Below are 15,755 nucleotides of genomic sequence, written 5' to 3'. Positions count from 1 at the left end.
CTCATTTTGTAACTTACGCTGCTGCTTGCCATCCTGTGAAGAAAGGCTTATGCTACCTGTGTACGCTATCTATTCTGACGATAAGTCTATTGACTACGTAATAGAAAACTGACTGATGTCTGAGAGCAAGATAAAGATCAAAATCGAGAGGAAGAGTGTATGTGAGAGAAAGAACTGGTTGATAAAAACTGTCTAGTCCCTTATCATATCACACCTTTAATCTCACGGAATATGATGTAAACACACAACACGAGCATTTCTCTTCTAAGTACAGCATTATAAAAGCTGCCTGAAGGAGTGGTGGCATTTTGTCCAAGTGGAAATCAATATTCAGCAATTAGATAGTCAATGCTAGATGCTATGCTCTGAAACAGGATGTAATGTTATTGATATATTTACTGTTTAGGAAAGTGATAGTCTTTTTTTCTAATTACTATATGTTAACATGTTTATCCAAAAGGCCAAATTAGCACATTCATGTGTTTTTTTTTTTTTTAAATATTTGTAAAGTTTCTGAAACTTTATCTTGAACTACTTCTCAGTATTTTTACTTTATGACTACAGTTAGAGATTCTGTAATTTAACTCGATGCCCTACCACTGTTCTGTGCATTTTAATTAGGTTTTGTCATTTTATAAAAGACAAATATTTAAAGGTCCCATATCATGCATTTTTCACCTATCTCCACTTTTTCTAAGAAACTCAAAAACATACTATTTGAGGTTTATTTTCCCAAACTCACCTGTTTTCTAGAATATAAGCCTCTAAAAAGTGACTTTGACCAACGGGCTGTTTACTGCCTGCTGATGCATATTCATGAGTAGGCGTGTCAATACACTGACTTGCCTGCGAGGCTCCAGCATGTCTCGCTCTGAGGCAGATCAGTGATCACCAAAGCCATTTTCTCTTGCTATCCCCACACTGTTGTTATTGTTTTCAGCCAAAAAACTACACATGACAGTAAAATACATGGCTATTTAAGTGGCTATTGTGTGAGTCTGTCTCAGCACTGTGTTCATCACTCACTCACCAGAGTTTTAAGCTGCTAATTCACTTTCTTCTCCTCCTCATCTTTATTAAATACAGGAATAGTGCATTTGAGGTGATAATCATTTATCACCTCAACCGTTGCGTCGCATTGGGTCACAAACACGTCAGATTAAGTCAAAGGCGATACGTGGTCTGCTCCTTGGGTGGCTACACTGCAGTGTTCACTGTGGTCACAGCACCAGCAGCAGGCACTTCCTGGAGGGGACGGTTCAGAATGCCAATGATGTCACTAGCATTTGAACTGCTAATTTTTCAGAAGAGGGCAGAGAAGCAGCTCAGAGAGCAGGATTATTGAGGATTTCTCAGAGATGCAGGAAGAAAGCCCAATAATATTTTGGGGTGTTTTTGATAAGGAATTAACAATGTAACAAGGTTAAATGCTCAAAAAAGTTGATTTGCATGAAATAGGACCTTTAATATATGCATGTTGGGGTGTCTTTCTAATACTTTATTCCTTGTGGGTAAAAGGTCCAAAAGACTATTAAATATAAAAGTATAAAAATTTTGCTTTGTTTGTCCAGTTTTTAACGATTCAAGAAATTAATCAGGATTGTTTGATTGCTTTTACTCCCTCTAAACTCTATTTTAATGTATTTTTCTTTACAACATTGAGGACCCATTTACCTCATACAACCTGCCTTTTTCCCATCATGTTTTTTTTTCTGACCGTCAGCCTCACTCGTTCGTTTACTCTCCTACTTTCCTTCTATTGCTCTGTTGAGTCAGTTGAAACTGCAAACCCTTTAGCCTCCTCATAAGCAGCTTTTACAAGTTGGCTGACTAGCTTTGGACCACTGAAGGATAGAATTGAATGGCACCATGGCCCAAAAGATTTATCCTTTTTTTTCTCCTCTTTTTCTTATTGACAACCAGTAGATTCTGAACCCAATGCACACGACTCGTTACAGCTTCATTTGGTTTTAAGAATTTCTCTTTGTTTTAAAAGTTTTTGGCTGTTATGGACCCTTTAAGGTCTTTTTTTTTTGTCGAGTTTATCATCCTATCTCTGCACCAAAGCTATTACCCTCAATGGTTTGCCTCCAGTACTACTTTGCAATTTTGTGGCACAAAATAAACCCTCCCTGCTGCTGGTTTTATTGGGTTTCTGTCTTTGAATTGGGCTTTAAAGACCTTTTCTTTGTCATAATTTAAAACAATACTGGCAACAACAATTTTGTTCACAGATAAAGATGTAGCTAGTGTAGGCATCATAAATTAAAAAAAAAAAAATCACTGATAATTTACTCACAAATTAACTTGCTGCTCTAATCACATGACCATTGCATGATGGGATTTAGAGTTCTATAAACAGATGCAAAGAAGTGTTAACGTCATTGTCGCCAGCAGCTTTAATTTCATCAAAACCTCAGCATTTTTTTTAAATGACTTTTACTTTGAATTAGATTATTATCTTTTTAACAAAAGGAAATCTCTGCATCAAAATATGACATCCAAGTCACTGTCTATGAGGTGGCTTACCTTCAAAACAAGCTCTTTTTCCTAGAAATGCACTGTATAGAAAACTCAGCATAGATATTCCAAATCTCAAGGAGAGCCTTACTATCATAGTGCGAGAAAAGCATTTTCAGTTTGAGGCTAGAACCTGTAATTCAGTCTTATTCCAACGTTAACAAATCAGTTGTTTGCATGTCATATATAGACCTTTTTCACGACAACCGGAAGTAGCGCCTCCTGGTGCCGAGTAACTTCCTGTTATTGAGGGTCAGAGGGAAAATGGCTCTTATTTTTTCAACAGCGTTGCTCAACTTGCCAGCTTTTTCATTCACTGATGCGGAGGCAATCGCAGCGGCGAATACCCGAACAAATAAACTTGATAAGCGGTTTGAGTTCTTCCATGAAGAATATTTCCACAGCTATCAAGATAAGAAAAGAAGTAGCTTTGTGAACTAACCGCTATCTACAACATATGAAGTATAAACATTGTAATACAGAAACCTAATTTAGTCTGCTAAAATATTTGGAATGTTTAAAGAGAGGCATGTTATAGACCTTAAAATGATATTTTAACATTCTGATATGTGTTTGTCTTATTTACCTGTGGGTGGATGTGCCGTAGCTGCTCCATAGCTTTAGCATAGCTAGCTAGCTGTGAGAGGACAAGCTGCCGTTTCTGAGCCCTTTCGAAGTCAGACTCGCTCTACGGTGGTGTGATGAAATCATTCCAGGGAACGAAAGATGGAACAGCTCCACTTTTAAGGCGACTGATGGTGACTGGATCCGCTGACAAAATTCTGCTGAGTGAAGTGCCGGTGTAGTGTAGAATACAGATTCCGGACCCTCATCCCTCCTAACTGCTTAGATCCACTGCCTCCTTTGGTCTGGGTCCGCCGGTAAAGCGTGGTTAGACAGGTACGGCTGTTTTCTCGCCCCACAAGAGCAACCAGGAACAGAACAAGAGCAACCACGCCGAGAATGAACATTTTTCTATAGCCACAGGAAGTTGTTGCACACCACTTCCGGTTTAAAATGCGGAAGTGTGAAGAAGAGAAGAAAACAAACACAAATAGAAAAATTGTGTGCTTTTTCTGTTAATATATTACAGAGATTTTATGTTTATTTTATGACTGTGGAAGGAAATATGTTTAAATTTCATTTAACTTTGTTATGGATGCTAAGCAGTTTGAAACACAGTAAGGTCTACTTAGTTGGCTTTTCCACAAATAAATGCAAATATAGAAAACAACAAAGCACATTATTTGGAATTAAAAACCTGGTTTTGGTTGTCGTGCTGAAGTCTCTGGAGTTGCTGAAGTCAGTAGAAGTTAGTTGAGTTTGTGGGCAGAAGTATATGACAGGGTAAGAACAATTCTGGTACGAACCGAATGATTCATTTTACAGTCAGAGAGCGGCTGTGTGTGTGTGTGTGTGTGCGTGCGTGCGTGCGTGTGTGTGTAAGAACAGGTGTTTCACACGTCTAGGTGTGCAGTAGTAACACAAATCAAACCATGAGGTGGATCATAGTTGTTTGTTAGACGCTTAATGGGATTAAACCTGTATCACTATTGCAATTTTTTATTATAATTCAACCAAAAACAACCAAATAGGGTCGGGGTCAGTTATAATTGTGATCGTATAATTGATAATTAACTACAGTTATGACATAAATGTAATAGTATTTGAGAAAAGCTGTTGCTGTTGTAATCATAATTGAGTTGTAATGGAGTGCAGATAATTGCCTTTGTAATTGTCATGGAAATTCTATAAAAACTGTCAGTGCCAAGGAATAAAAAGTGGAAAAATGTTGGATTTTTCCCTCCTGAGATTCTCCTTCATCATAAGACCTAAAAAACAAGTTCAGATATGATGAGCACACTTAAACTGGGCTGAAAATCCAGGAAGGCATGAAACAAAACAAAAAACATCCATGATTCTGAGGTAAGGTAAGGCAAAAAAAAGTACAAATAAGGCTATAGTAAGACCCTAAATATTATTGTAGATATGATGAATCATCTTAAACTAGGGTGAAAATGCAGTAAGGTATGAAAAATAACAAAAATGTGTAAAACACCCACATTTTGGAGGTTAGGCAAATAAAATTAAACCCATTTCTGAGATCAGGCTATCATAAAACACTAAAAACGTTTTATGGGGTTATTTTTTTAAGGCTCAGTAATAGTGATTAATTGTAATTGAAATGTAGTACAGAAAATTGTGGTTTGATAAATGTTTGGATTATTATTAACAACAAACACAGAAAATGGAAGTAAAATACACAAAATGACAACAAAAATACACAAAATGCCTCCAAAAACACACAGAACCACAACAAAAACATATAAAATGAAAGTAAAATGTACAAAATGATGACAAAAAACAAAAATTGACTCAGAAATCTGCAAGATATTAAAATAAAATTATCAAAAAATTACAGGAAAGAAGACCATAAAAATGTTTTATGGGGTTATTTCTTTCAAGCTCAGTAATCATGATCAATTTTAATTGAAATGTAGTAATTGAACATAATTGTGTTCAGGGGAAAAATAATAATTGCAATGTTATTGTAATTGGAAAAAATGCTGGTCACCGTAATCATAATTTGGTTGTAATTGAACATGGATAATTGAAGATGTCATTGTAATTGAAAAATGGAATTGACCCCAACCCTGGTTAAAAAAATAGAATTTCAACACCTCACATATGACTAGTTTTCACATCTTTCAGACCAAAATAAGTCGTTTTAAGAGTTGAATTGAGTGTCTGCATGAAAAAAACTGACATTTACTTGGACGTAGTTTGTCATCGTTCCGATATCGGCCCCTGCCTGTCATTGGAAGCATCACATTCACATGGCAGCTTTACCTGAAGGAGAAAAAGGATTTATATGGAATGATTACGGATGGCCTTTCCTCCTGTCTACTCATTGAATTACACAAAAAAAACAGAAGAGAAAATAAACCAGAAGAAAAGAGCGACAAAAAGTAACTGGAATAGAGGGAACTATTATGGGAAGATATGGAGGAAGAAATTGAGAAAAAGAGGCAGGCGGATGGAAAGCGAAAGGGGGAATATTGGGTCCATGTGAGTAGGATTGGATGAGAGGGGTTGGGGTTAAGAGAAGAGGGGAGTGCTGCGACTCAGATGATACCTGGGGGAATGTGACTCCACAGATCCAATGACAAGGACATCAATCAACACATGGCGTGTGTGTGTGTGTGTGTGTGAATGATTCTTGGACAAAACTCTGCAGGGGCAGGGGGTAAACTTTTGTCTTGTTTTTAAAGCAAATCGTTATTAAATCCTAAAAGTATTGTCATCATTTAACTGGCGATCGTGTAAATACAAGAAAGTAAAACCAACACTTTCAAAAACCAATCAGGCCTTTTTTTGCATCCACAGTAAGATTTCCCTGGTTTACCAACTTCCTGCAAGCCTCTTGCACCCGATTTCATAATACTGTTAGGGAATGTGTGTACCGTACCTCAGGCTGCCAACTGCAGCCCTAATTGGCAGCTTGTCGTTTATAGGTAAAGTGTTACACCTTAGACCTGCTCAAATTCTAGCCAAAAAACATGTTTGAGTCAAATAATACAAACATTATTTGGCACATTTGGATCAAGATCAGGTGCTGCAGCTCTGGATTTCACATTCTTAAATCATCCTGGTGTCACTAACAAAATTATTTGCATTGGGTGCAGGGTAATGGCCGGGTGGCGTGTATTCCATGTTTAAAACACTGAAATGTTGCCCAAGAGTTACACTGCGATCTACTTACCCATTCAGATAGAGCAAAAAAAACCGCTTTAATTAATTTGAATGGGTTATTCTGACGAAGATACACTAAATCAGGTCATCACCTCACCTAGTTGGTCTGAAACCCGTGCTACTGTTTAAAGTGTGAATGCAACTTAATGGTCATAAAGTTCTTTTATGAGGTTATGATCCAAATAAACATCATTATCTTTTTAATTTACATTGCAGTTTAACATTGTGAACATTAAATAACATACATTTATTGAAATGGAATTACCTGTTTAGCAAAGAAGTCCAATTTCATAAACAGGGGACATCAACTTATAAATCTACTATTAAGGTAATAAAAGCACCTATAGAAAATGTGTCAGGTTCATCGAGATCAGACATGGGCAACTTGCAATACAGAAAATTACTCAAAAAACACAAAAGATTACTACAAATATGAACAAAAATAACAGAAGTCTTGTTTTGTTATTCTATTGTGTTGCACTTGTGCTTTTACCACAACTCTGTACAGCACTTTGTGATTTTATCTGCAAAAAGCGCTTTATAAATAAACTACTTACTTACTTACTTCCTAGAACATGTTAGAAAACAACAACAAAAATACACAAAATGACTCAAAAAACACACAAAACCACTACAAAAACTCAGAAAATGAAAGTAAAATATACCAAACCACAACAAAAATACACAAAATGACTCCAAAACACACAAAACCACAACGAATACACATATAATGAAAGTAAAATATACAAAACGAGAACGAAAATACACAAAATGACCCCAAAAACACAGAGAATGAAAGCAAAATATACAAAATGACAACAAAGTATGCAAAATGACTCCAAACACGCAGAAAACCACAACAAAAACACAGAGAATGAAAGCAAAATATACAAAATGACAACAAAGTATGCAAAATGACTCCAAACACGCAGAAAACCACAACAAAAACACAGAGAATGAAAGTAAAATTAACAAAACGACAACAAAAATGCACAAAAAAAAAACCACGTACCAAAAACAAACCCCCCCCCCCAAAAAAAAAGTAAAAAAATAAAATAAAATAAGAAAAACACACAAAACAACAAAAATATCCAAAAATGCCTGGAAACTAAAAAGAAATTTTATTAATGTTCAGATTTATCATTATTTGTAAAGCTGACAATAATGTTGATAAAGTGGGAGGAGCTGGGAGCAGAAAAATCACATTTGTGTCCCTCACTGTGATAAAAATGGCCCATCTCTGATCTAAATATTCTACACAAGCCACACAATTTTTAAAAACACTGTTCATTTCAGTTTTTACTACTGTACACCGTTTTAAACAAAGCACTTTGCATCTGGTGGAATCTAGAGCAGGACAGAATACCAAAACTAGGAGTTAAAAGAGTTTAGAGGACTAAAAACAGTCATTAGTGCAGACATGTACTAAAACTTCAACATCCTCATGATTCCTTAGAGGAACAGGAAAGGCCTTCCCCTCCTGTAAAACGCCTGATATACTTACAACCAAGTTTGCCCTTTTAAGGTCATAAATAATTCAACTAATTGAACTTCTGAATGCTGATATCTTTTTTCCTCCATCTTACTGATATTTTATGACTTTTAGATAAGTTCTTGCCCTTTAAGGGTCTCTCAAAATATTATAAACCTATCTCAGAGTTCTGAGTTTTAATCTGACACACAAACACCTGCAAATGGGCTGATCGTCTGATGGGGCGAATGTTCCCAACTTTAGGGCTGAGGCCAGTTATAATTGTAATCTCGTCATTGATAATTAATTACAATTATGGCTTTAGTTGTAATTAAAAAATCTGTTGCTATCATAGTGTAATTAAGTTGTAGTTTAGTTCAGATAATTGACTTTGTAATTGTAATTGCCATGAAGATTATATGAAAATTGTTCATCATAATTTAACGCAAAACTACATATGTAGTTAACAATTATTAAAATATGTTTCAGATCAAGCTTTCCAACATTTTACCATAAAAAATAAATTAAAATGGAGAAGTATACTGACACAAAAAAGGCTTGAACGCCCACACCTGCAATATTAAAACCTATATTTTCATTGATTAGGTAGCGTAACAAGGTAACAAATAGATAGGAAAGAAATGAAATGAAAAATAATTGTTTTCAGTGTATTTTACAGCTGATTTAGGACCCATTATCATAACAGATGCTAACACAAGAGGCAGGTTAAATTTATGAAGTCATCTATAAAGGCTCAGTAATTGTGATGAACTGTAGATGAACATGGGTAACTGAAAATGTAATTATAACTGGAAAAATGTAATTGACCCCAATCCTGCCTAACTTCCTACTATTCCATATATTCCAGACTTCTTCTAAAAGCTGAGGAGCATTGCTCCTGATCTCATCATGAATTTCCAGATCCAGTCACGTTGAACATTGATAAACAGCAGCAGACAGGGACAGAAGGGATGAACGAACGGGAGACAGAGACCACCAAACTGCAGCCATGATGAATGCTTCATTCAGAAATAGAAACCTCATCCCTCTCTCATGCACATCGCACCGTTGCCACCCTTTCCTCTTCCTTTCTTCTATAGCGTCCACCATCTCTCTTTATCTCTTTCTCCATCTGCCTCGCTCTCACCCTGTCATCACTTTTCATCCCTAAGACACTGCACCGTCTTAATGATCAATGGAGTTCATTCTTTTAAAAAAAAAAAAAAAAGTCTCCAATGATGGATTTGGTATGTATTAGTTTTTGCGTTGTGTGTCTGCACAATTAAAAAAAAAAAACAAAAACAAACAAAAAACTCTTTTGGGTTCTTGTGAAAACTAATAATGGAGTTAAATCTACCACAACAGAAGAGAAAGCAATTTGTTTCTTCAATTTTGTTAAAAAGTAACTAAACCCTGAGATTAAGGCTGATGTGCGTCTAGGCTGGAAATGAGAAACAATCTATGCTACGCTAACAACCCACTTAATAATCACTATACCCCATATTCTCAATTCTTTCAACCCAAGCTGCACACCATAGATCGCAGAGTCAACAGGTGTTAGTCTTTATAGGAGGGGCGGGGCCAACAGTGCTATAGAAGTTACCTATAGAGGGCAGTCACTGTTGTATTTTTTATAATAAAATGTGCCCAATTTAAATCTTTGACTCAAATGTCAAGAGTTAAACTAGGATTTGTTAGAACAGAAAATAATAGCGATGTCGCGATACAACTTTTATCATTTCCGATATGATACCGATATTGCAGTCTTGCGTATCGGCCGATACCGATATTGATCCGATATCAGCATGAATCATACATACATTTAAAAAAAAAAAAAAAAGATTATATTTTTCTCTCTTTTCTTTAATAAAAAAATAATAATGACTTATTTTGTAGTGTGGAATTTAAGGAAAGTCTTGATCAAATGATGTCACTCAAACAGAGAACAATAGTCAGCAACAGTAGGGATGAGAAAAACTGACCCATTTATTATTAACCATCTGGTTACATAATTTTTAATCATCAACATACTGTAATATCTACAGTATTTGACAATTGAATAAAGTACATTAAAAATGAATTTAAAAAAAAAATCCGGAAATTTTAATTTTCAGGCTAATATTGGACCGATATCGATATTGGATTGGGACACCCCTAGGAAAGAAACTGGTTTTGGTGTTTAGTTACTCTTCAGGGTATTTTTTTTTTGTTTTTTGTTTTTTAACAGTGTAATTTGACCTGCACTAGATTTGACTGCCACGACATAAGGTGGCGCTTTAAGATGTGAGTTTTTTCTGCACTACTACAAAGAAACCCATTCGCTGCACATAGTAAACACAGATGCAGCTCATTATTGTATTTAGCTTTTTTTCTTTTTTTTTTTAAATGTCTTTTCTTTTTTAAGTATAGGCAATAATTGGTCCTAAATATACTAAATCTATCACAAAAAGGATATTTTTTCATGTCTCATGTATAATATTGTTTTTAAATGAATGTAAGTGGATCTGAATCCACATTTGGTAAAAAAAAAAAAAAAGATACCAAGCAGCCCTGACAGCTTTGACACATTTTGGTGGCCCTTCTTGTGACCAGTGCCACTTTGGCATTAGGCTTTCTGGCCTGACTCTTTCTTCCTGTCCTACACGCTTCACTGTGTTTTGATTACTGGTTGTATGGTAGTGTGTGTGTGTGTGTGTGTGTGTGTGTGTGTGTGTGTGTGTATGTTTTTGAAAAATAGCAGAATGGGCATTTTCCAGAGAAGAAAAAAAAAACATCACAGAGCACAGATGGGTCCTGTCAAATCTCTGTACATCTGGTTTTTTTCTTGTCCAATTTTTTTTTTACGCGCGCGCACACACACACGCACACCTCACTTCCACTTACATACAAAGAAGAACACATAGGTGAAGATGACCTATTTACACCTATTATGGGTAACTTTCTATATGAGCACATTCTTACTGGTATAAAACACTGTTTTTTGGTTGTTTTAGTATTGATTCAGTAGTGATTTCAGGGAATCACAACTCTGCCAGTTTTAATGGTTGGCAATGGGACACCACCAAACAACACCAGGAAGCCAACTTGAGTAAAACAACACTTGTGTATAGGCTATGTTCAGACTGCAGGCAAATGTGGCCCAAATCCAATTAGTTTTGCTTATATTTGACTTTTATCCAATCTATATCTAGCCTGGTCGCATTTATCCAAACTTTATCATCGAAATTCGATAAAAGTCACAATTCTGCGTTCCAGGATGAGTGGCAGCGGTGGGAAAACTCTTTTTTTTAACATTATTCCTTAAATGAGTCGACTAAGCTGCTGGTTTTAGTTGTAAATAAACTTTATCAGTGCCACACACACAGGCTGAGACAACATACCTCCATATTTACTTCCTTAAACACAAGAAGGAAATAGCACTGCGTGGTCTTATAGAACCTCACGATTGCTTTCCTGTATGTGGGTCACGTTCAGGGTCACATTCAGTTCATTTACTCCAAGCCAGTGTTTCTCAAATGGGGGTACGCATTGGCACTACAGGGGGTACTAGAGAGAGAGAGAGAGAGAGAGAGAGAGAGAGAGGAACATTAACAAATGAAAGAATAAAAAATATGGGGTTTTATGATGTTTATTTTTAGCAAAAAAATACTATTCATAATGATGACGGAAATAATTTTAAAATACAAGAGTCAGTCTTGGTCTGACACCAGGGAGGAGATGACCAGAAATGATCAAAACTACCAGGTCATACCAGCCTGTCATTGGCCGATCTCGTTAGATCTCGTTAGATCTCAGATACCAGTGGTATCTGTCATTGTGTCCTTGGGCAAGGCACTTCACCCACATTGCCTAGTATGAATGTCGTGTGTGAGTGAGTGTTGTTGATGGTCGGAGCGCACTATGGCAGCCTCGCTTTCATCAGTCTGGTCCAGGGCAGCTGTAGCTACAATAGTAGTAGTCATGGTTGTGTAATTTTCATGATGTAAATTGAGGGAGCAAAAGTAGTATTGGTTCCAAATATCGGCTAGAGAAAATCGGCAGTTATTTTGGTCAGCGGTTAAGGCTGATGGAAAAAAAAAAAAAATCGATATCGGCCCTAAAAATCCATATCAGTCTATCCCTGTTTAAAATGTTATAGACACAGAAAAAGCATGTTTAAAAAAACAAATAAATACAGTATATGTGTGTGTGTTCTTGTCAGCTGCTCATGGTCCCTGCTTGGCATGGACATATGCTTCATACAGCTCCTGTGGAGAGAAGACACACACACACACACACACACACACACACACACACACACACACACACACACACACACACACACACACACACACACACACACACACACACACACACACACACACACACACACACACACCAACACACACACACCTGTGTGCTTATTTAAAGGTACACTCTTGCTACTGTTTGAGCACAGTTTATTGCATGTGATTGTCCAGCATTAGGGACTGCAGACCCCCACAACATGAAGGGCTTATCTTAATCCTGCAGGCATACATCTGCATTCCATTAACCTCTCGTTCTTCATAGAATTTAGCACTATATAATATTTGACATCACTTTTAGTCTTTAGCGGTACATTTTCATCTAATGCACAATAATATTGAAGCTCCGTAAAGGTCACAGCCAAGTGTGGAAGATTATTAATAATTTCAACAAAGAAAGACCATTCTTCTATATTTCTTTTGTCAGACATCTGGACCGCTACTCGTGTCCGCACAGTATATCTGTCGATTTATAAGATCAAATCAAAGTTAAGCTGTCATATGTGGTGGAATGTATGCGGTCACATAATGTCAGTATCTCTAATCAATCCTTCTTCCCCCTGTACTGCTGCTCCTTTTTTTGTTTCTTTATCTCTTCAATTCTTTTCTCTTACCCTCTACATCTTTTTCCTCTTCCTTTTGATAGCCTTCCTTGCTTTTAAAAATGTAATCCCAATGTGCCCACGCTCCACAACCAAACCAGCCTGCTTATTCATGTTGCACAGAGGTATCACTTTATTTTTCTGCTGTAATTCTTTTTTTTTCTGTAGTCGCCTCAGTGTGACTTGCCCCAGACAGCGCTATGCTGTCCCATCCTCATTATATTTTCACACTCTGCTTCTTCCCCAGCACACAAAAAAAAAGCACAAACACGCACACGCAAAACTGTATATGAGCAGCTTTTTTGTACCAATAGGGGTCCAATGGAAATCCCCTGCTTGCTTCTTTTTACAAAAATGACTTTTTCTCAACAATGATATTATCAACTTACCAGCCTTTCTTTTCTAGTAAATCTGTTTCTCTGTTAAAGTATCTCTGTTGTTGTAAGAACCTGGAGACCTGATTAGGGTTGCAGATGTAAGCGCATACACACACTATTTAGGAATATAATATGGTTGTGTGTTTTTTTTTTACTTTGAAGCCAAATAATTTAAAGAGTTTTCAAAATTTTGTAGATTTTTGTTGTGAGCTTGCATCGTAACAGCATTTTATCTATTAAACAAACCTCTTTCTGAGTATTTGGCAAATATCTGGATCAGTGATCCTGATCATGGTACCATGATCTTTCACACTGTAATGGCTTGGAATTTATATCCCCATTAAAAACAATACAGTAGGTCCAAATGTATGGGCAGTGCACCCACATTTCCCCCCAAAAATATCTCCATTAAATGTGCAATCCAGATCACATCCGGATGAAACTTTGTGGGGTGAGTCAGGAACCAACCCGACATAACCCTCAAATTTCATAAAGATCGGTCAAAAAAAAATTCACCAATGATGAGAGACAGGGATAGAAAAATAATAATAATAATAATCCAGAATCAATATATTAATCCGGATCCCCTCCAAAATTATGAAATCTTCCATGATGTAAGGTTAAAATCTGTGAAACACGTTTGACATAATCCTGCTAACAAAAAATAAATGTCAATGAAAATATTTAAAAACCATTGAAAATAAATAAATAAAATTAATATTACCCCCAGAAGAGGCAGCATTAGAACTCCAGCAACCCTCGCCCCAAAACTCCCGTGTCATTGTGAAATTTCACACAACTACGCTTGGAGATAATCAGAATCAAAATGTAAATATATGGAAATCAATTGGGACAGGGCAATATGTCTTCTCTGAGCCATGCCTGTGTAATGCTCTTCAAATGAAGACGGAAAAGCGAGCGATGCGTTGACGTAAGCCGGTGCTGCTGATTCTACCGATTGTAAACACAGCCGTGTGTTAATGTGTTTATGCTCATTTCGCCACGTTGGTGAAGGTGTGAAGAAACACCGTGTTGGGTGGTCTGTGTTTGTGTCATGGGTTGCGATGCATGTGTGAATTTATGGGAGGAAACAGATATGTATGTGTTTGTATAAGTGTGTAAAAATGCATTTCACTTGTCAGTGAGATGCAGATTTGTTTGACAACGTTAGCTTAGGATTAGCTGCTTTGACATTTAACTACAAACATACTGTACACAGAGTAGTGTGGCCACCATGTTGGCAGTGTTAAATTAGTAATTATACGAATAATTCAAATACAGTTTCTCTATCACTAACAACATTTTAACATGGTGTTCTTATTTTAAAAAATAAAGTGTGTGCGTGCACGAGGCATGCATGTGTGTGTGTGACATTTGGAGGGCCTCCGATTTTCCATGATTGCGGAAAACGGACAATATTACTCATTTACACTGATGGTCCTGGTGAGATTCAAACCAGTGACCCTCCGATTACAAGCCCGCTTCCTTAACCACGAGGCCACCACTGACCCCAATGTGTGTGTATCCTGTGTTATGTCCGTTTCTAATGTATATGAACCATGGTTCAGAGCATCAGTTCATTGGATGTTATATGATAATTACTATTAAAGTGTGTTGTCAGTATTTGCATGAATACTACATATTCCTGTTGAGACTGAAACTCCCAGCACTATTCAAAGTCTGCTATCTGTATATAGTACACTGTATAATAATAATAATAATAATAATAATAATAATAATAATAATAATAATCATAATAATAATAATAATCATAATAACAATAATAACAATAATCATGGCTTGGATTTGTATTGTGCTTTTTTTAGGAGACTTAAAGCATACACAGAAACCATTATTCGTTCACACCAGTCACTCACATCAGTCATACTGTGGTAAGCTACAATGTAGCCAAATCAGCCCTGGGGCATACTGACCACCACCAGCACTCATGCACAATTCATACCCATTCATACAAGGCAATGTGGGTAAAGTGCCTTGCCCAAGGACACAATGACAATGACATGGATAGAACAGGATACGAACCCTGTAACGATCAACTAATAAAAATGCACTTGTTGATATTGCCTCTGTAAGCTTTAATTCTCCGCTCTTCTGTCTCCCTTCAGTATCTGACGGCATCGTAGAGGCAGCTGGAAGTGGTCCGGGTGGAGGGCCAGACACCAACCCAGCCCGCTTCTCCTCCTCCCTCCCCACCTATCTAACCTGTCCAATGCCAGCTAAGCGGCGCCGACTCCGCCTTCTTTCTTACGGGAAGCCAATCAGGACGTAATGCGGAACGGCAGCCTGTCTTCACGACTGAACCGTTTTTCCTGCACCAGCTGGAAACGGGCATCACAGCTCCACAATCTCTGCCCAGCGTCAACTGCAGCTATGGAAACCTGAGCATTGAGCAGACGGTACCAGTGGAGTTGCTCCAAAGTCCACCGCCACACCTGCTGCTCTCGCCTAATCAGGTGACACTCAACTGGAAGGTCAAAGGTCAAGTTGTGGTGCCAAAGTGGGTTCAGCAAGGCCTTGGATTCAGGTAAAACATTTTATATATTATTACTAAATGTCGACCTAAAAAGAAAGAAACTTAAATGTGGTAATAACTTTACTCAGAAACTCAATTACTGGATTGTATCTTTGGTCTTCTTTGGTCAAATGAATAGCCACGGATAATAATTACAACATGAGGCTCACAGACAGTAGCTGAAAAATATTGTGTGTCATCTATTTAAACTTT

The 15,755-nt window shown here is 37.0% G+C and overlaps 1 protein-coding gene across 1 annotated transcript in view; it reads left to right on the top strand.

Annotated features, from left to right (window-relative positions):
• The first annotated feature begins 15,030 nt into the window (after positions 1 to 15,030).
• The window catches only part of LOC114469412 (transmembrane protein 132D-like), a 184,493-nt gene continuing 183,768 nt past the window's right edge, over positions 15,031 to 15,755 (top strand). Inside the window, 6 exon segments of the mRNA XM_028456921.1 lie at positions 15,031 to 15,055; positions 15,136 to 15,230; positions 15,232 to 15,270; positions 15,272 to 15,320; positions 15,323 to 15,526; positions 15,529 to 15,554. Of these exon segments, the coding sequence (XP_028312722.1) occupies positions 15,031 to 15,055; positions 15,136 to 15,230; positions 15,232 to 15,270; positions 15,272 to 15,320; positions 15,323 to 15,526; positions 15,529 to 15,554 (438 nt within the window).

The sequence above is a fragment of the Gouania willdenowi genome, chromosome 9 (genome assembly GCF_900634775.1).
Source record: "Gouania willdenowi chromosome 9, fGouWil2.1, whole genome shotgun sequence".
NCBI lineage: Eukaryota > Metazoa > Chordata > Actinopteri > Blenniiformes > Gobiesocidae > Gouania > Gouania willdenowi.
Note: the sequence above shows the minus strand (reverse complement) of the source record. Positions and strands in the feature narration are given on the sequence as shown.